The sequence below is a fragment of the Sinocyclocheilus rhinocerous genome, unplaced genomic scaffold (genome assembly GCF_001515625.1).
Source record: "Sinocyclocheilus rhinocerous isolate Xijiao unplaced genomic scaffold, SAMN03320098_v1.1 scaffold1406, whole genome shotgun sequence".
Taxonomy (NCBI): Eukaryota; Metazoa; Chordata; class Actinopteri; order Cypriniformes; family Cyprinidae; genus Sinocyclocheilus; species Sinocyclocheilus rhinocerous.
In genome coordinates, this window is record NW_015647095.1 from 1814127 (window position 1) to 1840515 (window position 26389).

Below are 26389 nucleotides of genomic sequence, written 5' to 3' on the forward strand. Positions count from 1 at the left end.
GGGAAGTTGCATCGTTCCCTCCGCACAAATGCGAACACCCTCAGACACAAAGCCCGGGGGATAAATGCACACACTTAAGTCGTCAAACTTTTGGCCACGAGCGCGCCACGCGCGTTCGGATCAGCTGGAGGGGTGGGGGGCTTGAGGGCGGAGCTTATGAGCATCGCTAGAAAGTCGAAGCCGGGAGTCAGTGCGCTTCAGTGAGGCATACGACGCGCTCTGACGCACCAATGGAGAGCTAACGGACCTGCACTGGCGCAGACGGACTTGACATACACAAACCATCAGCGGGGAGTCTGCAACTTTGTTTTTCTATTTTTTACAGCATTTCTTTTCAATATTTTGATAGTGTGTTCAGGCTTTCTGACCACCCTTTTCAAGTTTTATCGAAGTGAGGCCAAGTGCCGCATTAGCAGGTACGGTTATTTTTAATACTTTTTTATTAGGCTATTTGTATAAATATGTGTATATTATTTTTCAGCTCTTATGGTGTGCAAAAAAATCAAAGGTACTTTTCTTAAAGTTGTAGGAAACCCATGTATGATCAGATGTTTATTTCAGGCTTTATTTCAAGATTCAGATTTGAACAATTCTGCGTAATAATACAAAGTTGTTTATTAGCATAATTGTATTCTCATTGTTAAAAATAATTAAACACATAACTGAATTAAGATGAAATGTATAGGGCCTATATAAAACATAGTTAAAATAAAATAGCATTGGCTCTAAACGCAGGGTAATCCATACTAGCCTGTAAAATGTTTTTACCACTATAGCCTACTGTATGTCCAGTTTGTTTCCATGCATTTTGTCACAGTTAGGCCTATGCATGTCATATTTGATCAGATCGCAAATTCATAAATGCAAACTGGTCGAAAAAGTGCAATTAACTAACCTCTTTCACTTTGGAACCATTTTTATTTCATTTTCAGGAAACAATTAAAACGAAAATGTATTTATTGATTTATTTTAGAATGCAGATTATTTAATCCAGTCGAAATGTGTGCCGACCGGTCCATTCATTATTACAAACTTTTGTGTTCTACTTATAAAGGAATGACACGCTCCAATGCATAAATACCAGGAATGTTTATAAATGGCAAAACGGAATGTAACTTTAATTACAATCTAAACATCTCGCGTTCTAGAGTTTTAAAGGAAAACATGGCTATTCATCGACGGAAGAATATCACGAGGCCAACAAATCTCTGTGACAAAAACAAAAATACAAAAATTTGTATTTGGAGACAATGCTGATGTCTATCAATCAAATCAAATTCAAAACTGTTCTAGTAGTATTAGCGTGGCTTGGTACTGTGTTTGTTGATTCCGGTTTACAGGCTCCCCACAAATTAAATCCGAGCGCTTTATCTGTGGACTAAATCCAGTCGTGTCCCAGATTGGACAGCGTCTCCAAAATGACTGCGGAAATCAAAGGGTTTATACAAAAAGTCTTTGCCATTAGATGGAGCATTAAAATTGAGAGAAGAAATGGAATTATAGAGCTGTAAGCTATATAATAATCATCACAATAATAGTGCTGTCTGTCAAGCCTCCATTATGAGGGTTAACTCATGTGAGGAGTCCTACTCTGAACATCTAAACACAGAGGTGTAAATAAGGCTTTATTTTGATTTGAATGTACTCACAATTCTGTCTACTGTGCCCTTAGATCACAATGATGACCAAACCTTATGGAAAACCAGAGGATGTGACTGAGCTTGTCAGCTCTCTCGGATGGATGGAGGAAGACCTCAGCTCACAGGATGGTGACCGGACACCTGAGATAGGTCACTATGCGCTACACAGGAGACCTGTAGAGCTTGGCAGTGAAGATATGGAGGAGGAGGAGGAGGAGGAGGAAGAGGAAGAAGTGGGTCTCGATGGAGAAAAGGCACCCAAGCGAAGAGGTCCTAAAAAGAAGAAAATGACCAAAGCCAGACAAGAACGTTTCCGTGCCCGACGCGCCAAGGCCAACGCCAGGGAACGCTCACGCATGCATGGGCTGAACGACGCGTTGGACAACTTGCGGCGCGTCATGCCTTGTTACTCCAAGACGCAGAAGCTCTCCAAAATCGAGACCCTGCGGCTGGCCCGCAACTACATCTGGGCTCTATCGGAGGTTCTGGAGAGTGGCCAGTCACCCGAGAGCCTTGGTTTTGTGGAGATGCTATGCAAGGGGCTTTCGCAACCTACCAGCAACCTTGTGGCAGGCTGCCTCCAACTTGGACCCTCGTCCATGCTGATCAACCAGCTGGATGAAAAGTGTGGGGTTCCAGGCGTAGGTGGTCCACAGGGTCACCCCATTAGCTATCCTTCACCGGGACTTCCCAGTCCACCCTATGGCTCAATGGAGGCCTCACACTTGCTTCATCTGAAGGGCTTCAAGGGGGCTAACTACGAGAACTCCTCCCCCAACGAATGTAGCAGCGGCACGCCACCTTATGACGGCCCTCTTACTCCACCACTCAGCATCAGCGGCAACTTCGCCCTCAAGCAGGAGCCGTCGCCGCGTGAGGCTGAGAGGAACTTTACACCTCACCCGACCCAGGCCGCCCATTACATCTCCTCACACCCTTACCCACCTTCCTCCTTGGCTGGTCTTCCAGCTCCTCAGGGTCACCCGCTGTTCCCAGGCTCCCGTTTTGAGCTTCCTTTAGACATGGCTTTCGAGCCGTTTACCCCTTCACACATTGTGGCATCACAGATGAGCAGCATTTACAGTGAATGAACAGAAATGACCACCAGAGACACTCAGCAATCCTGCCTCCTGCTCCTCAGTGTGCCTCCAGGGGGGCAGCACATTTAAGGAGACACTTTGCATGTATCCTGTCTGATCCCTTAAGAGACCATAGTGGTCACTGAGAGAGAGTATCTGAAACGCAACCTACCTGTGGCAACTGAAGTACTGAGAAAGAGATGCATATTTTTTTGTTAATTTATTCTTGTTTCTGTCATGACTGAGTTTGTTACTTCTTTAAATGTTATTTTTAATTGTTCTGGGATTTGTATTCTGTATACACTTGATGTTCTTCATCTCAAATAAGATGACGACTTTGGTGCACACGCCATAAAAGTGCATCAAAATTGACACATAGACAAGATTTTTAGATGCATACAGTAAGAGTAAGAACCTCAGTTTTTTTCAGCACTGTTCAACCAGATGCTGATTTTCCACTAAACAAAACACACAAAACATAAATAAATAAAAAGAATGAATGAAGGAAAAGGACAAATTTAGTACATTACATTTGCCATAACAAATGCATTTATTTATGACTGTATTTAATATTTATTTTGATGACAATTGTATGTTTTGAAACAATTTGTCAGCACTGTTTTTCTTGGTTCATTGGTACACTGCCAGTCACTGCTACCAATACTCATAAAGTATCTAATTTATTTATTGGAATTCATTCAGTTTAATGTATTTTTGTCATTCTCCACAATATTTGTAATTTTGCTCAAGCGTTTGTAAATATTTACCTGTTCCGCACTTAATAAAATAAATATTCTTATATAATATGACAATTTGTTTCTTCATTGTGCTCTTTATCATTGTTATTATGATCTTCTTCATTTAGAGATTCTATAATGTATACTGAAAACATAATGAAACACTTAACCAGATAGATTAATCATTTTATCAATAAAACCAAACATTTAAAAAATACAGTGCATTTCAAAATAATAATGCAATATTTATTTGATTTTGTCATTATAATCATCAATATAATGTTGCACTGTTATGCTTAATCTTTATTTCATAGGCATGCTGAATTTTCTCTAATGTGTGACCAAATGTATTCATAGACAGAAAAAAAGACATTAAAAAAGTCTATCTATCCATCCATCCATCCATCCATCCACACATATACAAATGTAATAAAAATTGCAATCACTGAATTTGTAAGATGATGTTGAATCATATGTATAATAGCCATTTTAGTGATTAATATTAGTGTTATGATGGGCATGGGAGTCAGTGGAGCATGTGGAGCCATGGGAACACATAGCTGTGGAACAGGTGACTGTGTCATGGGATCCCCTTTCAGTCTCACTTGCATTTTCCCAGCCTTTTCATTGCCAAAATGGTTGGGGAAATCAACAAAACAAAACAAGCACACAAAAAGGGGGTTAATGATGTATAGGGAGAAAAAAGTGAAAAATTTATTTTTAATGGTTCTGGTAGCATGTCGCATAGCTGTACTGAAATGTTTGCAGACATTGTCTACGTATTTCCACAAACCTTTATATCACTGGAGTACAGGGCGATCGTTGACTTTAGCTCTGTGCTCATACCGGACAATGCGATACCTCTCCAAATGGACAAACAGAGGGATGATGGGGTGACAAGCCAGAGAACCAGTGTGTGAACGTGTGTTTATTGTTGGAAGCGGCACTAAGATGAGAATGGGTGCCTCAGAGGGTGTTTTGCCTGAAGTGGACCCCGCCTCGTCTGCTGCTCCAAAGGTTTGTCTTTTCCAGCCATGGCAAGGCGAGAGAAGTGAAGGAGAAAAAGGGAGCGATTGTTTTAGTGGGCGCCACTGGTCTATTGTAAGTGCAGTGTGTTCTTTCTCTCGACCTCTGACCTGCATTGTTGTGAGGCTGTTCGTTCGGAGAGCCGAGACAGCTGGGAGAACTGCGGGGGGCTGATGGACAGCTGGGGCCAAACTAGTGAGAGAGAGAGATTGAGCAAGGGGGAAAAGAGAAAGTGGGAGAGGGAGTAAACCAAAACAGAGGAGGTGAACAAGGCCTTATTCTTGAGCAACCCCTTTCCCTGTCCTCTTGTGGGTCAGCTGGGCATTGAAATGACACATAGTTCCACACGTTGAGATGGTGAGAGCAGCTGAAGATGAGGAAAGGACAGAATGTGAGATTTAGATTAGAATGTTTTCAATGTACTCAACAACCTATTCATTCTTATATTTAATTTTAAACCTCAGACTTTGTTAAAAAGCTGGTTGATCTATTTTTCTTTAAAATAAATGAAGTAAATGATGATAAAATTGTCATTTATGGGTGAATTGTCCTATTAAATGTGGCTGAAGCATTCATCACATTTGATGCCACTGCAATCTCAGCAAGTTACTCATAAAACTGTGTAATTTACTACCAACAGAAGTTATACAAACTATACAAGATGTTTTAGAGTCTTTGGCATTGTTCATTGCCAATACATCAGCCGTCTGTGCAGAACTCAGCAGGGCTGAAATAAGGGAACGATTTCAGAGTTGTCAGCTGCTGTCGACATATCTTTTGAAAACAGATGAGAAGGCACAGAGGAGAAATGTGCTAGCAAAAATGAAAAGGCATGTGAAGATGGTTGAATTTTCCCATAGGGCAGATGGTCATTGTTGTGACCTCTGTACCACTGCAAACACCCATACAAAGTTTATGATAAAAAAAATAATACTACAATCTTAGTGATACTTTTAAGACCCTAAAAGACCCTAAATTAATTGTAAATCTTATTCTAATACAGCCATAGCTCAAAGGATTTATTCTGCCTGTGACCACATCAGGTGAATAAGGCAGATGATAATCTGATACAGTGGCCCAAATAGAACTTAATATATTTGAGCCATTTTAAATTAAAAGAAATTTAGAAATTTCATTGCATTAATGAATACTATTTCAAAACAAAAGGCATTTATATAAATAAATAAAACATCTTTCAACTAAATCAATCCACAAAATGTTTGTTTTAATTTATAAAATGGCATTCTTCGAAATATATATTTGTATGTAAAATTTAACACAGAAATATGTGAAATTTATGATGGTCAGGCTTACTTTAACACCAGTGATAAGTCTGCTAGAAAACCTGTGCAAACTTGAGGGAAACTGACTTCATACACCCACTAAATATTACCTTGACACAGATGGTTAAACGTCATTTCAGGCTTGAAGACATTCACTAGACATTCTCTGCAGGTCATTTAATCCGATACTTCTTAAAGTGTGGCTATACAGTGTTTAAATACTATTTGGGGCAATAGCACATCTTCCTTTTCTGCATGAGGTAATTATATATGTTGTTTGGAGTTGTGATTTTTCAAAGCAAGTTAGATAGGAGGAGTGGATGATGGGACATTAAAGTGCAGTCTGAAACCTCTTTCACTCCTCCCCAGTTTTTTTGTCTCTCTGGCACAAATCCATTGACCAAACAACGCAGTCTCCCACTAAATGAAAGGTCCTGATCCATAGGGGGGAGATGGGGATAAAGCATTGTGATTAAGACTGTATTAATGGGGCCATAGGAGGCTGGAAGGCTTTAATCAGTGTCTGTGCTGCCGTAATCCCCTGCCTTTAAGCTTCAGCTAACGCTGTGATCCTCCTCCTCATGAGTCACATCACACACACTCACACAAACACACTGGATAGGCTGGAGAACAGGGAGGTCAAGGTACAGAGCTGGAGTACAATGAAACTGATAGATGGTGTATGCTAGAAGGCAGCTGGACAAGGAAACCGGGAGGAGGTGGATGAGGGTGGATGAGGTATGCAGAAAGACAGAAACAAAAAATGCTGAAGTGGCAAGATGGATGGATGGATATGATTTATACAGGCAGACAAATAGACGGATAGATGGGCAGATAGACAGAGACAGACAGACAGACAGACAGACAAGGCAGGCAGGCAGACAGATAGATAGATAGATAGATATGATTTATACGAACAGACGGATGGATGATGGACAGACGAACAGATAGAGAGAGACAGAAGGACAGAAAGAGACAGAAGGACAGACAGACAGACAGACAGATAGATAGATAGATAGACATGATTTATACAGGCAGACAAATAGACGGATAGATGGGCAGATAGACAGAGACAGACAGGCAGGCAGGCAGACAGACAGATAGATAGATATGATTTATACGAACAGACGGATGGACAGACGAACAGATAGAAAGAGACAGAAGGACAGAAAGAGACAGACAGACAGACAGACAGAGATAGATAGATAGATATGATTTATACAGGCAGACAAATAGACGGATAGATGGGCAGATAGACAGAGACAGACAGACAGACAGACAGACAAGGCAGGCAGGCAGACAGATAGATAGATAGATAGATATGATTTATACGAACAGACGGATGGATGATGGACAGACGAACAGACAGAAAGAGACAGAAGGACAGAAAGAGACAGACAGACAGACAGACAGAGATAGATAGATAGATAGATATGATTTATACAGGCAGACAAATAGATGGATAGATAGATGGATGGATGGGCAGATAGACAAACATTTATACGGACAGACGGAAGGGTGACAGACAGACAGACAGACGGATGGCAGACAGACAGATATGATTTATACAGTCAGACAAATAGACGGACAGATGGATGATGGACAGACAGACAGACAGACAGATATGATTTATACAGGCAGACAAATAGATGGATAGATAGATGGATGGGCAGATAGATAGAAATGAGACAGACAGACAGACAGACAGATAGACAGATAGATAGATTTTTTAAAAATCCACTTTCTCCACATTGTGCTCCTCCGGATAGGTTTCCAGCACAGCAGACGGCGGTGCACCTGTCCTGTGAGATCAGATCAGACTAAAGAGTGACAGCGAGAGCCAAATTCAAAGACGATCCACAGCAGAGGAAAGGTAAAGGGAGGTTAGAGTTCACAGAAGGGTGGAACAAGCCATTAAAGTGACATTGTGAGGCGAGACTCGTCTCCTCAGAGCTTTGTGAGAGTGCTGGGTTGTCAAAGTTAAAGAGCTTCTAATAGGATGGGGATGCTGTCATGTTTACCCTGCATTCCCCCTCTACACGCCCACTGCATTGTGGAGGTGGCCCGGCTTTGAGCCCCCACAATGGCTGAAGAGGAGGGACAGATGGGGGTCCCTATGGAAGGAGGCACAAAAAGAAAGCAAGGTAGGAGGGCCCGACTGTGTGAGAGAGAGCCTGCAGTTAGCTCACAATGATTGCCATGCAAAGTAATGGAGAGTAAAAGAGAAACGGATGGGAAAAGTAAGAAAGAGATGGAAAAGAGGAGGGGAAAGGTCACAAAGAGATTGGAGAGATGTGTAATCATCTATATATATAATCTATACAGTAAAGGCCTGATGTACTGGTGCCCTTCATAAGTCTAAAGTGGGGAGAACTCAGAGGATGTTTCAGACAGGATCATTTATGGAAAAGTCTTAAAGTGCTATATGTTCACTTTATAACTTTACTAAGTTGACAATACACGTAACAAGTCAAATATTATACTGCACATCAAAAAGAATATTAATTTGTTCTGAGAAACTGTTCAACAAAAACTTGTCAGCATAAATGAAATGTTTACTGATGAACAATGTTGAATTTTCCAAATTACAGAAAATATTACAGAAATTACAGAAAATGTGTGATAAATGTGTGAAAGTAGAACATGTGTGTGTATGTATTTATGTATGTATATATGTGTGTGTGTGTGTGTGTGTGTATTATTTTGTTATTTGTGTGTGTGTGTGTGTTAATTGCTTTTGTGATATGTTATTATTAATGTGTCTAAGAATGTGGGTAACCAAATAATTTCTGGTTCCCATTGACTTTGTTTTTTCCAAACTTTTTCTATACTTACTAAACTATTTTCTCCATAATAAATTTTTGGTTACCCATATTCCTCAGAAAATCTTCTTTTATGTTCAACAGAAGAAAGAAAATACTACAAGTTTGGAACAACTTGAGGGTGAGTAAATTTTGATGACAATTTTCATTTTTGGGTGAATTATCACTTCAATACAAAATTATATTGATTAATAAGTTAATATTATATTTATTTAATATGTAATATAATTAGTTTCTAGATTTTAATTAATGTATTAATTTTAATGAAAAATTCTAAAACAGAATTATTACCATCACATGAACATTTATTCTAAATAACAGACTTTGGACGCACATGACGTTAGTAACAAGCAATGTTACTTATATTATCATACTAACATTAAAAAATATTTTTTTTCGTTAATTATCATTTGAATTTACCATTGTTTTTCCACTGCTGTCCACGGCCACACAGACTAATAAACCATTCTGCCACATTACATATTGGTTCTTAAAAATTAAAAAAAAAAAAAAAAAGTTAAACAGTCTGTCTGTTCCAAACATTGGTAGAATAGGTCTTTGTTTGGTCTGTTTGGCCCCTGCATGAGCTCATCTAAGCTCTTCCAGGTGAGTCCCTCCGCATTAATTTGGCTCAGTGTGTCATGAAGGCTGAATGGGGTGGGAGTTGAATTATGTGTGAAAGGAGGGGATGCTGAGCGGAGGTGAGGCAGGGGTGTGTGGCAGAGCCTCTTCTGGTGTAAGATGAGGAGAGCCGAGGGGGAGGACCCACACACAGCAACAGATGGGCTCTCCCCAATGGCGCTCTCAGGTTGTAAACTTTCTGTTGAGAACATCTGTCAGTTTGTCCATATGCCACATTTTGAGAGGAGAAGCCCCAGGCAGTGTGGAGTGTGGACACCTGTCATTCCCTGTGATCAGACAGGAAGTGATGGACTGTGCACCAGTTTTTCATATTTGTATGCTGCATCATGTGATGTAGGCATGAAAACTACTACAGCTGAAAGGCAGAAAACTAATTGTTAATGCTAATTGAATTATTAACAGACTTAACATATCCAAAATGCCTGTAGCGCCCACGACTGCATGCATAGCCAGAACCAGGGAGCTGCTGGACAATGCATCATTTAGTGAAGTTGTGAAAAAGAAACTTCCACATAATGATGCAACTATGCGAAATCAAAACCGTGATTTCAGACCATCGTTATTTTGAGAATTTAAGGGGTCTCCTCTGAGCTCCTCCTCTAGATGCGTGTTACATCATCTCTTTTTTTTTGTTTTTGAAAATGTCTTATTTTTCTATTTGCTCTGTTGCGAGCGGATAAAGGAGAATTAAGCAGTTGATCGGGGCTCAGTGTCCAGAGTGTTGCATTAGACAGTAATCCAGGGCATAGGAAGGGGGAGATGAGATAGCATCTCTAATCCCTCGCCTACCCCGTCCCAAACACACAAACTAAAGCTGTTTATACAGTTATCACTAAAGAAAGCCTCACATTTGATTTCAAAGTATGGCACAGCATTCATCTAAGAACAACACCAAGACAAAATTTCCTAACGGACATAGTTTCTTTCCTCTCTGCACCTCAAAACACTGGCAATCCTCAGTACCAGAGCCCACGGAGCCCTCCAGTGGTAGACTTGGTTTTTACCCACAGTTCTCCCCAACTCCACTACCATCCACACAGTGACAGATGTCATGGGGCAACAGTTGGTATTGAGAGGGAGGGGCTTAGGGCCATCTGCCCAGGGTCAAGTTTGGATAGAAGAAGGTCTCACAAAAGAGAAAAAGTGGCAAGTTGAGCTACATAGCTAGAATAGTGTCGAATACTTATGGCTGTTCTGTTAAAGCACTAAAATTTGTGGTCATTATTAACAGATACTGTAGGTGGAGCGAAAGAAGGTACATGCTTCCCAATTCACACATTGCCACCACGAGGTCTTTAACAAACAAACAGCTTCAAGAGTCCAAAGCTGCAGGCATCAGAAAAAAAAAAAATTACATTGATGGTACATAAAAACATTTAATTTATTGGTGCAAGCTCACAAACGGTGTACCAGTAAAATAATTTAGCATCACCAGATATCAAATAAGAGCTCTCAGATTTTTGCTAGTGATCTCCACCTCATCACGAAAGAAGGCTATCTTCCTGTGACCCATCTTCCTCTGAGGAAATCAGTTAAACGGATTAATACATACATTTTATTAACAGTAAATAATAAAAAATAAATAAATAAATAAAAAGTACACCACGAACGCAATTAACACTTACAATGTAGATGCGAAGCCGCTCCTGTTCCAGCTGAAAGTACTCAATGGCTGTGAGCTTGTCAAATGTCTTTTTCATATGAAGAAAGGCACAGTTGGGGGAGCGCTTGGCATGTTCAGACCTTAATGTAAGGACAGTCAAAAACTTTTCCCCTTTTCCCACCCAAAGTCAATTGTTACAATGTCAGGTTTACATCAGCATAAAGAAATAAACAATGTGCTCAGAAAAACAATGGCCATAGATTATAAAGGTGTGCTGCTGCAGCTCACCAGGGGTTGTCTTCCGGCTCCCAGCCCTCCAGCTCTCTGAGACAGTAGAAACAGCAGGCTACGTCTGGCTCATTCTCACTAGGGCAGTGCACAAAACCTGCCTTGGCCATCTGAAGAAAGGATTCAGAGGATCTTCATTACCTCTTTTAATTAAAGCAGCAGTGGATTGTAAAAGTGCCTATACTCAACAGTGCTGTCAATTTGACTTCCATTTATGTCAATTTCGCTCGCTCTCTCTTTAGTTTTTTTCCGACACACTCACCAACTCTGGTGTGCACTGGCAATCTTCTCGAAAAGGCCACTCGGAAAAAGTCTGTAGTCGCTTTTCATAATTGTACATCTGATTAAACGTCAAAAGTCGGGAAGCAATGACTTCTGCGTTAGACATTTCTGAAGCACCACCAGACTGCAACTCAACTCCACACAATAAACCTGGCTGAAAGTGGGTGTTTAATTGGTTGGGTGCTTATTGATTGATGAATCGCTGACAGCTGATCAGAGGATAAACGAAAAAGAAAAACATCGCTGTAAAACGAGATATTAACATTTGTGATGTTACGCATGTAGACATATCGACGTGTATTGCATTGTATTATTTAAACATTTTAGACATTTCGCACAAAAATTATGTTCACTGAAACTAGTAAAGTTTACGTTACACATTTGAAAAAATAGTGTGATGTCTCCCTCTGCTGGACGAACGTAAACACACACTAATTAAAATTCACTGACTGAAAAGGTTTCGTTTTAAAACCTTCATGACTTAGGAATGTCTAACATGACATGAGGTAATGGAAAAGAATCTTTAGACGTTTTAGAAAAACTACTAACAAAATATTTGATAAAAGTTTTGATGAATTGACTAAAAAATGTCAATTAATGTGAATATCAAGAGAGTGGTTGTTGAAAAGTGTACAATATGCATATTATAGACTATAGAAATATTACATCATGCCGTTTTTCAGGACCAAAAACTAAAAACATGTTCATCATCGAAGTTTATTCACATCACATTTGCTTGTCCTACACACACACACACACGCGCGCATGTTGGGTTTCCATGTTTTATGGGGACAAGATGGTTTTTAATAGATTTTATACTACAAACTGTCTTAGATTTTCTAATCCTAAAACCTACACCTCACGCAAAACTTTCTGCTATTTTACATTTTCAGAAATATAATTCTGTATGATTTGTAGGCTTGTTTCCTCATGGGGACCAAAAAAAAAAAAAAGGTCCCCACAAGGTCAAAATTTACTGGTATTACTTTATTATCCTTGTGGGGACATTTGGTCCCCAAAACATAGGGAATACCAGGACCACACACACACACACACACACACACAGATGTCTGGTTTGCTATCCTTGTATATACAATGACAATAAATAAAATAATATATTATATAAATATATAATATACACATACTGTACATATACAATGATAATAAATAAAATAAAATAATATATATTATATATATATATATATATAATAAAATAATTATTAAGTAATGAATGTGTGTATTCATTATTTAAATATTTGTTTATTCATTTATATATTGAATTTATATTTTTTACTTATATGATGCTATTTAGGAACAAAAAGTTTTTTTAAGTCTTTTTGGATAAATTCTTTTGTGAGTTCCATGCCATTGACTCCAACTCAATCACATAATTGTATTTTATAAAATGCTATAAAACCACACAGTAAATGCATTGGAATGGAGACCTCATATTAAGCATAATCCTTAACAAGCCTTGTAAAGATTCCTGTGTAGGGATGCACCGATACCACTTTTTCCAGTACTCGCCCGATACCGATACCAGTATCGGTATCGGTGCATCCCTATTCCTGTGTTATGTAGTTAACCGCTACAGGCTGCACACATAGTTCTGCGGTACAAATAGTAGATTCCCACAGCCATTTACTAGACACAAACTTCAGTCTAGAGGTCTCAGCAAGTTGTGTCCCTTCTTACTTGGACCCGACCAATTGCCGTAAGCCAATACATACACCATAAAGTGAGATCATAGTGAGCGGCAGACAACATTATTGGTTTGCGGTGTGAGTGTTTGGAAGCTGTTTATGACTGGTGGGCATAGGGAGAGACCCTGTTGCTGTCACCATGTTCTGTAACTGTATCTTACTGCGCCTGGCTGCTGAAATGTGCTTACTGCTTCGAAAAAGTGGCCCCTCCACCCCTCTCTGCCCTTCATCTGATAGGAACTTCCCTGTGACTGTTGGTTTGTGCTTCACAAACAAATTCTGCTGTTAATATGTTAATCTGTTTGAAAAGCGAATGTGAGATCACTCAACTGGGATGGTCACATTAAGTCTAAAGGAGGTTTTCTGTGAAATGATTTGTGAGATTCTGAGATTTTGAGAAGATTCGTGGCTGCTTGTTCTCTCTTTTGCGGTGATAGTTTGTCACCTAATATTCAGGCTAGAGTTTCACATTTGCCGTATTCGTTTCAGGCAAGACCCCACACCGGAGCTGCCACTCATTTGCAGTCGGCCGCTCAGGACTCATCGCAGAAGTTAAGTGGGAATACCTCACCATCAGCTGTTGTATGGCCTCCATCTTTTGTGAGGCTCGGCCAAAGCCACAAAGTAAATACTTCACCCAAGCCACACTCTAGATGGAACTGACTGGAATTACTTTGCATGGCTGAAATGTTTATTTTATTAATTGGCTTTTTCCTTTACTACACAGGACACTGAAGAACTGAAAGGAAAGTGGAGGGAGAGGAATTGGTACATGACCCATATCAGCTCCCTATATGTCATGTGCCACAGCTTCGACATGGCTGGAATTTTCCTGATATACTTCTCCAATTGCAAGACAAGATTGTGTTTGTTTGTTTGTTTGTTTATTGGAAGGTAAATAAATAAAAATCAATTAAACAATATTTGATAATGAGAATTTTAATAATTATTATATTTATCACAGTATAAATAGTAATAAGAATTATTATTGTTGTTCCCTTTCATGGGAACTTCGAACTGCGTCCTCTAGGGGTCGCTATGGGGAACGCCTCGTCGTGACCCGTGTCTGAAGCATACATTGAAAAAACACCAACTCGTTGGCTGGCGACAGCCATGACGTCACTACCGGTGCGACTATAGTATAAATAGGCGCCGGGAGGCTCCCGGCGCTTATTTATACTATAGTCGCACCGGTAGTGACGTCATGGCTGTCGCCGGCCAACGAGTTGCTGTTTTTTCAATGTATGCTTCAGACACGGGTCACGACGAGGCGTTCCCCATAGCGACCCCTAGAGGACGCAGTGTCTCGTTCCCTACTCAGGGAACCATGGTTACATAAGTAACCTGAGACGTTTTATTGAAAGATACATAAATAAGTAATATTTAAAAGTAATTATAATAACACTTATTCGCCATATCATTAGTAAAAAGAATGACTGTTGTTGTTTTGTTGTTTTTATTGAAAGATAAATAAACAAATATTAAATAAATATTAAGCAATATTTACAATAATTATAATAATAATAATTATTATTATTTATTCATTTTTATTTTTATTTTTTTAACTCAATTATTGGCATGACAAAATTAAATGCTTTTATACAATCTTTTCTCAAGAGATAGATGTGGCAAAATTTGGTCACAATTGAATTATTGTGAAGCTCTTGAGATGCATGTGTGCATATTTAAAAGTTCATATGTACTACAACCTCGAATGTATGGAATTGATTGGAAATAATTTGCATGGCTGGAATATTTATATTATTCACCGGCTTTTTCTTTTACTGCAGAATTTTCTCCAGTTGCAAGATTCCCAAACTTGAGTGGCACCATTGGCATAGAAAGCAAATCATATAGTGGCTCCGTTTATCACTGTTGGAGCTCTAATGTAAAAATCATTTGTTATGCAACGACAAAGTTATCTATATTATAAAATAAGACCTGGATGTTCCAGTTGGATTTCATCACACCATTCCTGGGAAGGATTAAAGCCGGTTACATCTCCCCAGATATCAGGTATGTGTCTCACGTTGCCCTCTTCATCCCAATCCATGCTTCATGGACACTTGACTCTTCGCTCTCTCACTCTCTCTCACCCACTCCCTCCTTCTCCTCTTCGTTCTCCTCCTGTCCCCTTCCTCACACGGTTGTTCTTACTTATTAAGGTCCTGGTGTGATTATCTGCTGGAATCTCTTGCACTTGTCCTGTATTCTCAGTGTGGTGAGATTGAGAGTGGGATGGGCTAAAAGAGGGAAATGCGTGTCTCTGTGTGACTGTGTGATACTTTGTGCAGGAGACACTCCCGTAAGTTCATCAGGACTATTTTGGCTCCAAATATTCCCGGAGCCTCAAAAAACTGGGTCCGGACGCTCCGTTGTTCATGCCAGCAAAGGTTTCTACTGGGAGTTTGTGGTGTCAGGGTGCCAGTGGAAAGATCCTCGGAGGCAGGGACACAGTCAGAGGAAGAGTGTTTAATGTGGGGTACAGGTAAGAACATCCACTAATATCTATTTCTGTTTGCAGTCTCAAATGAACGCATCCGAGTGCAAACTTTTTCCCTGGAGATCCTTTTTGCTGCATGGTACAGCTATCGTGTGTACTCATTTGTTTATAACACACTAAGAACACTGAAGCTTATTTATATTTTCAGGGTTAAAATTATTCATGTACTATGGCATTTACGATATACATAGCATGCAAGACATAGCTTAATAGTTTAGGAGTCATGGAGTGACCAGCATCTAGTCTTCCTAATTTAGTCATGTCAACGTTGTCATTAAAAAGATTGTATTTCATGAAGAAGTGCACACTTCTCCTGGACATTTGAACTGGCATTCACTGTAGATATATGCTTCCTCTTTTCTCTTCATCGGCAGTAAGAAAGCCAACGTTCAACAGTTGTGTCACAGTGTTCATTATTCTCACCAATAAAGCTAAAAGGAGTTTGATCTAAGATGTACAAGCCACTAAAAAGCCAAGCAATAGATGTATTGTGTGTGTATGTGTGTGTGTCTGTGTGTGTGTGTGAGTGCACATGCCTGTAGGCTTTGTGTTAATGTGTATTTGATTGAGTGTGCTAGCAATTTCAGAAGAAATATTACCCACAGCCATTAATGAACTATATTCTGTCAAACATACACCTGGAATGACCTTTGAAATATACCTTCGCTATTTGGTTTGACTTTTTACCAATGTGAAGGACATAGAAAGGAACAAACTCTTTTGATTTTTTTCATTTAATATCTGTATTTGGATGTAAAATAAACTGGAGCTTTGAAGGTCAGCCTATTTCTTCAGTACTGAGGCAATGTCCTTTCTTTGTGAATTTGAACTTTGCAGGAAAGGTTTTAAACAAATTTAAAACCTGAAATGTATACATATTAGTAATAATGCTTATTTTAAAAGTAATTTATTATTATTTGGCATATGTTTCCAGTTGTTAGACTGACTTGACAAAATGAGTCACTTTCATAAGACCATCGAAAAATCTTCTACTCAACGTATTTGACACATCTTTGTCATGAATCAGATTACTGTGCATCTCTTGAGATGAATGTGTGCACATATAAATGTGTATACGTGTAAGCGTCTATATGTACAAGTCTGGATATTTGCTGACATAGACGGGTGTAGACATGGTATTAGCAGGCTCTCTGTCTTCTGCCAAAGGTGTGAAATTAACATCTCTGTGTGAGAGAGAGTGACAGTCAACTTCAACATTCCCCTCATACACAGAGCTGGAAAAGCACACAGGCTATCCAGCTGGAAATGTCTCATCGCTCCAACAGCTTTCTAGAAATCTTTCCTTCTTGTTGCACAGGAACCTAACTGATATGGATCCACTCTTGATCAATATAGTCTAATTTTAGTGTGATCATCCTGTCATGCAAACGGATACTCATATGCCGGCTGCAGGCTCTGTGCTTTTCAAGGGCACTAAACCGTGAAGGTCTTACGCATATTTAATGAATATCAAAATAAAACCCTTTAACCTTGAACTAGGCATGCATTATTTTTCCATTTTTCAAACCACGTTAGATTTGATATACGTAGGAGACAATGCTGACTACATCAAAAAAGGTTAGATGAACGAATCGACACAATGTGATAAACAATAAATGTCAGATCAGCACTTTTATTAATATACTTGTTATTTCCTATTCATATAGCTGATGTTTTTCCCTTTTGCACTTTAAGTCTAGGTTATTTTTTATATGGTGGGCTGGACCCTGGACGTTCCTTTGACCTTTCAGCGCAGTCTCTAAATTCACCACCCGTCCGCCAGCACACACTGCTGTTGATATATACAGTGTGTTCTCAGAGCACATGGCTCATACACTGCAGCTCCCTCAATACATAGAAGTCATGATCATTTTAACAGGAAGAAAAAAGAGGAAGGAAAATCTTAGAGATAGGCTGTGAAATACATTCCCCATCCAGCCATCCCAGAAGTGGCCTGCAGAAGTCTGCATGAGCGACATGGTGAGACAGAATGTTGACTATAGTGCAGGTTGGTGCAGATTTGAGTCATTTAATACTTTAGAAAGGTGATTTAAAAAATATAAAATTTGTCTCTGTATCTTTATAAGAAAATATATACAATCAGGAAACAGTATCTTATTATTTTGTGTTTTTGCAGCCAAGAAAAGCAACTTGTCTTACTGGTTGTTATGATACTGAAAGGTACTATTGGTGCTTCTACTGGCACTAAATGGTGTTGCGAGAATGGTTGAACAGAATTTGACATGAATTTGAATGTCAAAAATCAAAGCAATTTTTTCATTGTCTCTTCCCATGACTTCTAGCTACTTTTTTAAAATGATCTTTCATTTGATCACAAAGACTTGCTGTGAAATTTTTTTGTACTGATAAAGTTGAATATTATTGAAATGATTATCCTTTGATATGATTTAATTATACCCTGACCTTTGCACTATTTATATACAGAGCTGGGTAGATTACTTAAATTGTAGTCCATTACTGATTCCAAATTACATGATAAAAATTGTAGCTATACACATTATTTTTAAAAATAAAGGTCACTGCGATGCCATATAAGTTTGGTTCAAAGAACCATTCAGTCATAGGTTCTTAAAAAACTCCATCTCTTTCCTACCTTTTTATAATGTGAAGAACCTTCTTTCGCCACAAAGAACCTTTTGTGAAACAGAAAGGTTCTTCAGGTATTAAAGGGGTCATATGATGCGATTAAAATTTTTCCTTTCTCTTTGGAGTGTTACAAGCTCTTTGTGCATAAAGAAGATGCGAAACATTTCCGTCTCACGCTTGAGGTATTCGGCCAATCACAACGCATTGGATAGCTGGCCAATCACAGCACACCTCGCTTTTTCAGACCGATGAGCTTTGTAAAAATCGACGCGTTTCAGAAAGGCGGGGCATAGAGGAGAAACAATAATGTACACTATGTGGAAAATAATGTGTTTATTTAACTTTAAACCGCATAAACACATTTCATTACACCAAATACACAAAATAATGTTCTTTTTAGCTGCATCATATGACCCCTTTAAAGGTTCTTTATGGAACCATTTAGACAAAAAAGGTTCTTCTATGGCATCATGAAGCACCTTTATTTTTAAGAGTGTAGTAACGAAATCCATTACATTACACATTCTTAGGTAATCAGACTACTTTTAGATTACTTTTAGATTACTTTTTTTTACCTATATGTCGTTTCGCTTATCACATTGATTTAATAATCTCATACCATATTGATATAAAAATACAAAGAGTAAGAAAATACATTTAATTTGTTGTAATTACTAACAAGAAGTGCATTAAACATTACGTTACTTCAAGGTTTCCCTAACTGGAGTTTGTAAATTAACTGCACGGGCTTCATGAGTTTAATCAAAAGCTAATAATTAACAAAGTCATAAAAATGGAAAATTAAAATAAGTCATTTTAGAATAACATCAATCAAAATGAAACAGAGAACCGTGAACATGCACATGTGATACTTAATTATTAAAATATTTATTTTAAAATCGCAGGCTACTTGAAGTAAATATATTAGGCGAAAGATGTTCAGATGACAAAATTTGGGAATAAGAAATAACGTGCATTTATGCATTTTAAAACTGTGTGTATCCACAAAAGTGGAAGACTTATATAAGCGGTAGGCTATTTTAAAAAGGAACATTTAAAAGATGAAAAAGAGGAATTTATTGCTATTACATGAATAATATGTAATCAATAAAAATAATAAAACTGTAGTCTGATTACGAGTATTTTGAAATGTAATTTAATCTAATTACAAGTACTTAATTTTTGGAATCTGATTACGTAATCCAGATTACATTCAATTCAATTCAATTCATGTTTATTTGTATAGCGCCTTTTACGATACAAATCGTTGCAAAGCAGCTGTACAATATATTTTTCTACAATATATTTAGTAGTAGCTAATCAGTGGTGACTATGTCAGTAAATGTACATATTGCAGAAATGTACGGAAAAATCAATTAAAGACGTAATCAAACAGACTATGAACACTATTAACAGCAATTATTATATGTTGCAATCAAACTTATAGCAAAATTTGGTAGTTCCGTATGTTGTTTCAGGGTTGGCATCATCTGAGGTCCTCTGAGGGGTAACATATAATCAGTTACTACCCAGATCTTTTTATATATGTCCCTTTCCCCTCCAGAATGTCTGTTTGGTCTGTTCTTAGTAGCATGTTAAGAACTGATTATGATGAAAGATCTGTTAGTACACAGATTTTTACAACTGGGCTTCACCCTATCCCTAGATATACTGTATCTATGTCTGCTGAACAAGCCAACTCAGAGTTCAGATTTAATTTCTTGTGCTCTGGTCTCTCATTAAACACATTAAAAATAGAACCTCAATATTCCAATATATCCATGGGCCTCCAGCCAGACAGGGAAGCCTTCCCTGTCCCGAAAATGTTTTTGGCCCGGTTCCCCTAGCCTTTTACGATACAAATCGTTGCAAAGCAGCTGTACAATATATTTTTCTACAATATATTTAGTAGTAGCTAATCAGTGGTGACTATGTCAGTAAATGTACATATTGCAGAAATGTACGGAAAAATCAATTAAAGACGTAATCAAACAGACTATGAACACTATTAACAGCAATTATTATATGTTGCAATCAAACTTATAGCAAAATTTGGTAGTTCCGTATGTTGTTTCAGGGTTGGCATCATCTGAGGTCCTCTGAGGGGTAACATATAATCAGTTACTACCCAGATCTTTTTATATATGTCCCTTTCCCCTCCAGAATGTCTGTTTGGTCTGTTCTTAGTAGCATGTTAAGAACTGATTATGATGAAAGATCTGTTAGTACACAGATTTTTACAACTGGGCTTCACCCTATCCCTAGATATACTGTATCTATGTCTGCTGAACAAGCCAACTCAGAGTTCAGATTTAATTTCTTGTGCTCTGGTCTCTCATTAAACACATTAAAAATAGAACCTCAATATTCCAATATATCCATGGGCCTCCAGCCAGACAGGGAAGCCTTCCCTGTCCCGAAAATGTTTTTGGCCCGGTTCCCCTATGGAGCCTTTCCCTGCAGCTGGGCAGTAATCTCAACACGGAAAGCTCTATTTCTCTCTCTGGCTCTTGATGTCTCTGCATCTTTGATCTGGCCCTGAGTACAGTGTTTAATTTTGCATGCTAGTTCCAGGTTTGTTTGTGTCCCAGGTTTATGTCCCTGCTTTGCCCTGCAGGAGATGGCTTGGTGCTTGTGTGAGAGGCTTAGTTTGCAAGGCTTGGTTTGCAGTCTTGGAGGCAGTCCAGGCTGCTGCGTTACAGAAGTGTGTATGTTTGGGGATGTGACTCCCCAAGGCTCTATGTTAAAAAATAGCTCTCTAAATAAACCATAATTCTGTGTAATCGGTACGTTTAAGAGGGAGGATGAAATATGACATAGCAGGTATGCTGAAATCCTCAAGGATGATTCCCTACTGTATATTCAAATGTCAGAGTTACATAAGCATCATATGAAAATATGGTAGATATATACAGTGCACAGCATAAATGAGTACACCCCCTCTAAAACTTAACAAATTCAGCAATTGCTCTTTACTTAGAAGACATGTTAGGGTTCTTTGGAGATGTAATGTTCCAACAAGCCTGCTTGATCAATTACCAAAGAAGAATGCCAAAATTATTCAGCAAAATAAGATTTTCTTATCAAACTGATAAAATGTTGTGTTGCAAAAATGAGTACACCCTCCTGAAAGTTACTAAATAAAATTCAAGGAGGTCGTCCTCCAGGAGTTAAACAGCACAGATGTGAAAATGTGTCATGAACTTGTACACTCAGTGCCAAGAAGGGTCAGAGCAGTATACTTTAAGTTCTGGAGGACATACTAAGTACTAGAATATTATACATTTTCTGAATTAAATCTAGGGTGTACTCATTTCTGCAATCCTTCATTTAAACAAAATTGGCTAATTTACTTATCTTACAGAAAATATTGGCATATATTTTGTTGTTTTTATTAAGTATATGTTTCAATTTTGCCATCTTTCCATGAATTATATTAATTATATTAGTGATCATTAAGAAAATACATCTTTTATATTTATTCAGAGGGGGTGTACTCATTTATGCTGTGCACTGTATGATGGACTGAGGGTACATATACCATATTTTCATTCAGAATAAAGTGATGGAAGACACATTATTTAAATGATTAATATGTAAATCAGTTTTTGTTATGCTGGTTTATTTTGTGTTTAAGGATGATTCTTGTGTGTAATAGCAGTTATCAACCCTGTAGAGGGCAGCAAAGCGCTTTTGCCTCTGCTGTAGGGGTTAAACATTGAGTAGCTTTATAACAATGAAATGGACTGTAGAGCAGGAGTCAAGGCCCTGTCCTCTGAGTCTGAGTGTGTCGCAGTGCAGGTTTATTCTGGCAGTGGGCTTTTATGGTTGACTGGTGGCAAGCGGAGGTGTTCCAGCCTCTCTCACACACACACTCTCTTTCTCTGTGTCCTCCATATGGTTGCAGGGATATAGACAGATTATAGGGTTCACACAGCCGCACCTGACTTACATTCTGACTCTTGGCCTAGCATGGCCTCATATGGGCCTGTGTCTTAAGCTGACCAGATTTCGAAAACATTTTGACAACATTTCTAGTTCGCTATGGATCATTAAAATTCCCAGTGTTACAATTTGTGAATTAAAAGAGGTGAATTACAGTTTAGTGCATTTTGACCATGGTAAATATTGGGATGAGCTGATATCACACTTTTTCAGAGTCGACTAATATTTTATTGTACACTGATTTTTCAGTGACTATTTCTGCTGTTTACATCATTACACCTGTAGGGGGCGACAAGGGACTTTTTTTGTTAGCCTAGGAAGGAGCGATTTATTCATTCGTTCAAAATTCGTTCAAACACACACTTCATCTGGAGTGAAAATCTGACTGTCTGGAAAAGCATACCACTGTACTAGTCCTACTGCTTCTGCCATGTCCTTATATGACAGAAACACTAGCATGCTAGAAGCACAAAGGTTAAAACCCATTAAGGAAGTAAGAAACATGGGTGTTGAATCATTTAATTTGTCAAGCCTTTTGAAAAAGCATGCAGAACAAGAACATTAACGAAATAGGATTAATCAGGAGAATTTAGGATTTTTTTTGTGTTTTATTTATTTATTTTATATATATATATATATTAGTTGCTTATTAGTGCTTCACACTCCAGTCCAGTTGGTGGCGGTAAATGCACCAGAAGTTGGTTTGCCATCCGCCATAAAACGTTATTAGAAGAAGAAGAAGATGCTAGAAGCACGCTATTCCGAAACGAATCGACTCGACCTAAATCAGTGAGTCATTGAATCATTCACTTACTCAACCTATTCGTTCAGAATCACTGAATCATTCGGCGATGTTCTGTCTTCGCTTGGATCTATTTGGTTTGTGGAGCAAAAACAGACGCCTCAGCTGAAATACTTCGACTAAAATGTAAGTTACTCATATGAACTTATTGTTTTTTTGAAGTGATGATTAAAAGTTTGGGCTATGTCACCTGCAGTCGTTATTTGGTCGAAATATCAGAACAGACTGCTGTTGATTCAGGATTACAGGTATGTGTGATAGGCTATTGCTGGAATATTTTATGTTTTAATGAGGATATGTGGGCTTGCTTCTACTCTCTTTGCGTGATGCATTCATGTACTGTCATCCTATTTATGCAATATTTGATGTGTGAACCTCAGCGTCTTGTCGGTTGTCATAACGATACTGGTCTTTTTAGATGATAAGTCTATGGACCATCCACAGTTCGTTCACTGACAGGTCTGATGCATTTTGAACATTAAAATGGCAAGGAGTCTTTTGACTGTCAACTTCCGGTAGTAAGGCCACACAGGGTTTTTGATCAGTCCAAATTGTTAAAAGGAGTTGTGAAGGAAATTTTAGAGGTTCGTTGAAAGTTTTGTTTGTGGCGGTTAAGCCTGTGTGAAGTAGCCAGAGGCGGACAAAGTACTCAACTCCATTACTTGAGTGAAAGTACAGATACTGCTGGTCAAATATTACTCCATTACAAGTAAAAGTTGTAAAGACAGATTTTTACTTAAGTAAAAGTACAGAAGTACTTGCTTTTAAAAGTACTTAAATACCAAAAGTAAATTTCCTTTTTTATGTCAATGCACCGTTTTATTGTTGTACGTAGTAGTACTTACAATACTTCTGAAGCAACTTAAGCCCATACACTTTTTACTTTTGGAAGGACAGAAATTATGATCCTAACTTATTCTTATTGCTTTATGATTGTGACATTTTTAAATCACTGTGATTAATTTGTGATTTTATATATAAAATAAACATATTATGTTTTTAGAAAAAAAGCTGTTTGTCTTAAGTTTCAAACATGCTTATGATGGTAACGTTTTTTCTCTCTCTCCTTTTGTCTTAAGTGTCATTAATGACTCCTAGACGTGATGTGATTTTGTTGTGTCAGAGCTGTCAAACACAGAAAGAGCTAATTGAGTTAATTATGTAACAATTTTGGGATGCGGAAGTTACTGTAGTGTTGCTTGTCATCTTCAGCTCTTTTTCTTGACGTTCTCATCTATCTATCCATCCATCTCTTCACACCTGTTCTTTGATAGCCATTCTCCTCACGCTGTGACTATACCCATCCTAGACTACACACACACACACACACACACACACACACACACACACGGAGCCAGGGGGTGCAAAAGGATCCCCATTCTTGGATTTCACCCTCTCATCATGACATCCATTAAAGTCCTGCTGGGTCCCAGTCACTAGCGGGTAGACAGCACATTAGCGCTTGGACCATTGAGCTCAACAAGGCCCTGCTCTGAATTATTGATCCCAACACAACTAATGAGGAAACCCTATCCCCTCTTTTGATGAGACACACACACACGGTCACACTACTGTTTGAGCTCAGCATTGCCGTCCACACCGGCACACTGTCCACCCAGCCGTCACTCGGTTTGCCGGGACTGGGCTAGCCCATTTAATCAACCTGTTTATCAGTGCTTTGGTTCACAGGCTCAGGTGGCCTCAGTGAAAAGGCCTGGGCTGTGTTTCCCAAAAGAATCGTAAGCATATGTAGATCGTAGAAACCATTGCCACTAATGGTCTCCACGATCAACTTTGGCTCACAATGTTTTTGGGAAAGGCAGCCCGTTAGATGAGTGTGAATTTTTATGCTCGTCCAAACTGGCTTATTGACCAGTCCACATCTGATTGTGCATGGTCATTTTTTCATTTTTTTTTTTACATTTAGATTACCTTTGGCATCATGTAATGCTCACTTAACCCCTAATAAATTAAAATAATATTAATATTTTAATAGCACTGTTAAATGTAAATCTTGAGTAAATCACATACACTGTACATGTGCTTTACAGTACACTTTTTGTACTGTACATTTTAATGCTAAGATGCCTAAATTCAGCATTTAGTTTTAAGTGTATGATTTTAAAGGTTAAAGATTGAATTTAAGGTAGATTCAAAGAAGTTATTATAATCCAAATTAATATAGGCTAGTTTTTTGGAAAAGTAAAGTTTGTCAGAACAAATGTTGACTGTTGGCATGATAACCTTGTTTGAAAGCTTATAAAAATGTATAGGTCTTATAAGAACACTTCATTTCCTGGTATGCCTTTCCAGAAAATAAATGCCACATCCTGTCTTCCTGATTTAAAGTTCATTCGACTTCTTGTGGGGTGTTGCCAATTCAATCCAAATTCACGTTCATAATTTAAAAAGGTTACCAATTCTTAAATTCTAAATTTGCCTAACCCTGATAGGGACTCCAGCATACCAGCATCCAAAGCCCATCATATCCTCAACAGGAGGGTGGTTTGCGTTAGTTTTGTCACCATTTGCATCCACAGTTGTTGAACTGGGATTCACGACCTTCCTCTTGACCTTTACAAAGTGAATGATTAAGCAAAGCTCCAATAATGAGCAGCAGTTAATCAGTATAGATCAGTATAAAGACCTCACCTGTATCAGTGTGTTTACCCATTGGTGTATCAGGGCACACACACGGGTCCATACTCATTACGAGCTGTTTGCTCAGGTGCTGGTCTAATAGTGTGTATGAGTGCCCTCCGGGATCAGATGACGGCGTGTGTGCGAATGTGCGTGTAATGCACCTGTAGTCTTATAATAATGGAGCTTATACGTCCAATTTCCCCCAACCTCCTTTATTTTCTGTCTCTGTGCAGTGCACTATCAAGAGTGTCAGCCAGCCTCCTTAGTATTCACATCCCCACTCGCTGACTTACTGCACAAGCCAGAGACAACAGAGGAGAGAGAGAGAGAGAGGAGGGAAAAGGAACAAACAGGAAGACAAAATAAAAGATTGCAATTTTTCTAGCCCCTGGCTCAAGAGTGCATAGTGTGTGTGCTAGTATATGGCTTTAGAGAATTCATTTTTGACGCCTCCTTTCTTCTCTAGCATTTTTTAAATGCTCGATTCACCCCTGCAGCATGGCTTTCCTCCTTCGGATAGGCTGCCATAAGCTCCGCTGTTGTCTGTAGCGAGCTGAATCGCTTACATACCGAAGATGTTCAATTTTGAATTCTTTATTAGGTGCATTTCAACCCGACAATGACACGTTTTGAAATTGGCCCAGTTGTGCTTAATAAGACCGCGGCTTGTGCCGGTCTCTTGCTGTCTTTGTTAGTTTCTTTGTCTCTCTTATTCTTCCTTCCAGTCTTTTCTCTGTGTCACTCCATGTCTCCTCATCCCTCTTGTCAGTTTGAATTTAGTTTA

The 26389-nt window shown here is 38.6% G+C and overlaps 3 protein-coding genes across 4 annotated transcripts in view; 2 read left to right on the plus strand and 1 right to left on the minus strand.

The window, feature by feature from the left end:
* The first annotated feature begins 204 nt into the window (after nucleotides 1-204).
* neurod4 (neuronal differentiation 4) lies at nucleotides 205-3490 on the plus strand. The gene is made up of 2 exons (XM_016513105.1): nucleotides 205-416; nucleotides 1673-3490. The coding sequence occupies exon 2, from the start codon at nucleotides 1679-1681 to the stop codon at nucleotides 2729-2731; it is 1053 nt and encodes a 350-aa protein (XP_016368591.1). The 5' UTR covers nucleotides 205-416; nucleotides 1673-1678; the 3' UTR covers nucleotides 2732-3490.
* Nucleotides 3491-10592: 7102 nt separating this feature from the next.
* LOC107708796 (baculoviral IAP repeat-containing protein 5.1-like) lies at nucleotides 10593-11568 on the minus strand. The gene is made up of 4 exons (XM_016513106.1): nucleotides 11383-11568; nucleotides 11121-11230; nucleotides 10855-10972; nucleotides 10593-10748 (listed from the first exon to the last, which is right to left on the minus strand). The coding sequence occupies exons 1-4, from the start codon at nucleotides 11506-11508 to the stop codon at nucleotides 10668-10670; spliced, it is 435 nt and encodes a 144-aa protein (XP_016368592.1). The 5' UTR covers nucleotides 11509-11568; the 3' UTR covers nucleotides 10593-10667.
* Nucleotides 11569-14931: 3363 nt separating this feature from the next.
* Nucleotides 14932-26389, plus strand: part of znf385a (zinc finger protein 385A) — an 89352-nt gene continuing 77894 nt past the window's right edge. Inside the window, exons 1-2 of one of the 2 annotated variants that reach the window (XM_016513208.1) lie at nucleotides 14932-15121; nucleotides 15400-15593. In XM_016513208.1, the coding sequence (XP_016368694.1) occupies nucleotides 15051-15121; nucleotides 15400-15593 (265 nt within the window). In that variant the 5' untranslated portion in view covers nucleotides 14932-15050. Of the gene's footprint in view, nucleotides 15122-15399; nucleotides 15594-17519; nucleotides 17617-26389 lie in introns of those variants that run through there. The other variant, XM_016513209.1, reaches the window with a different exon arrangement.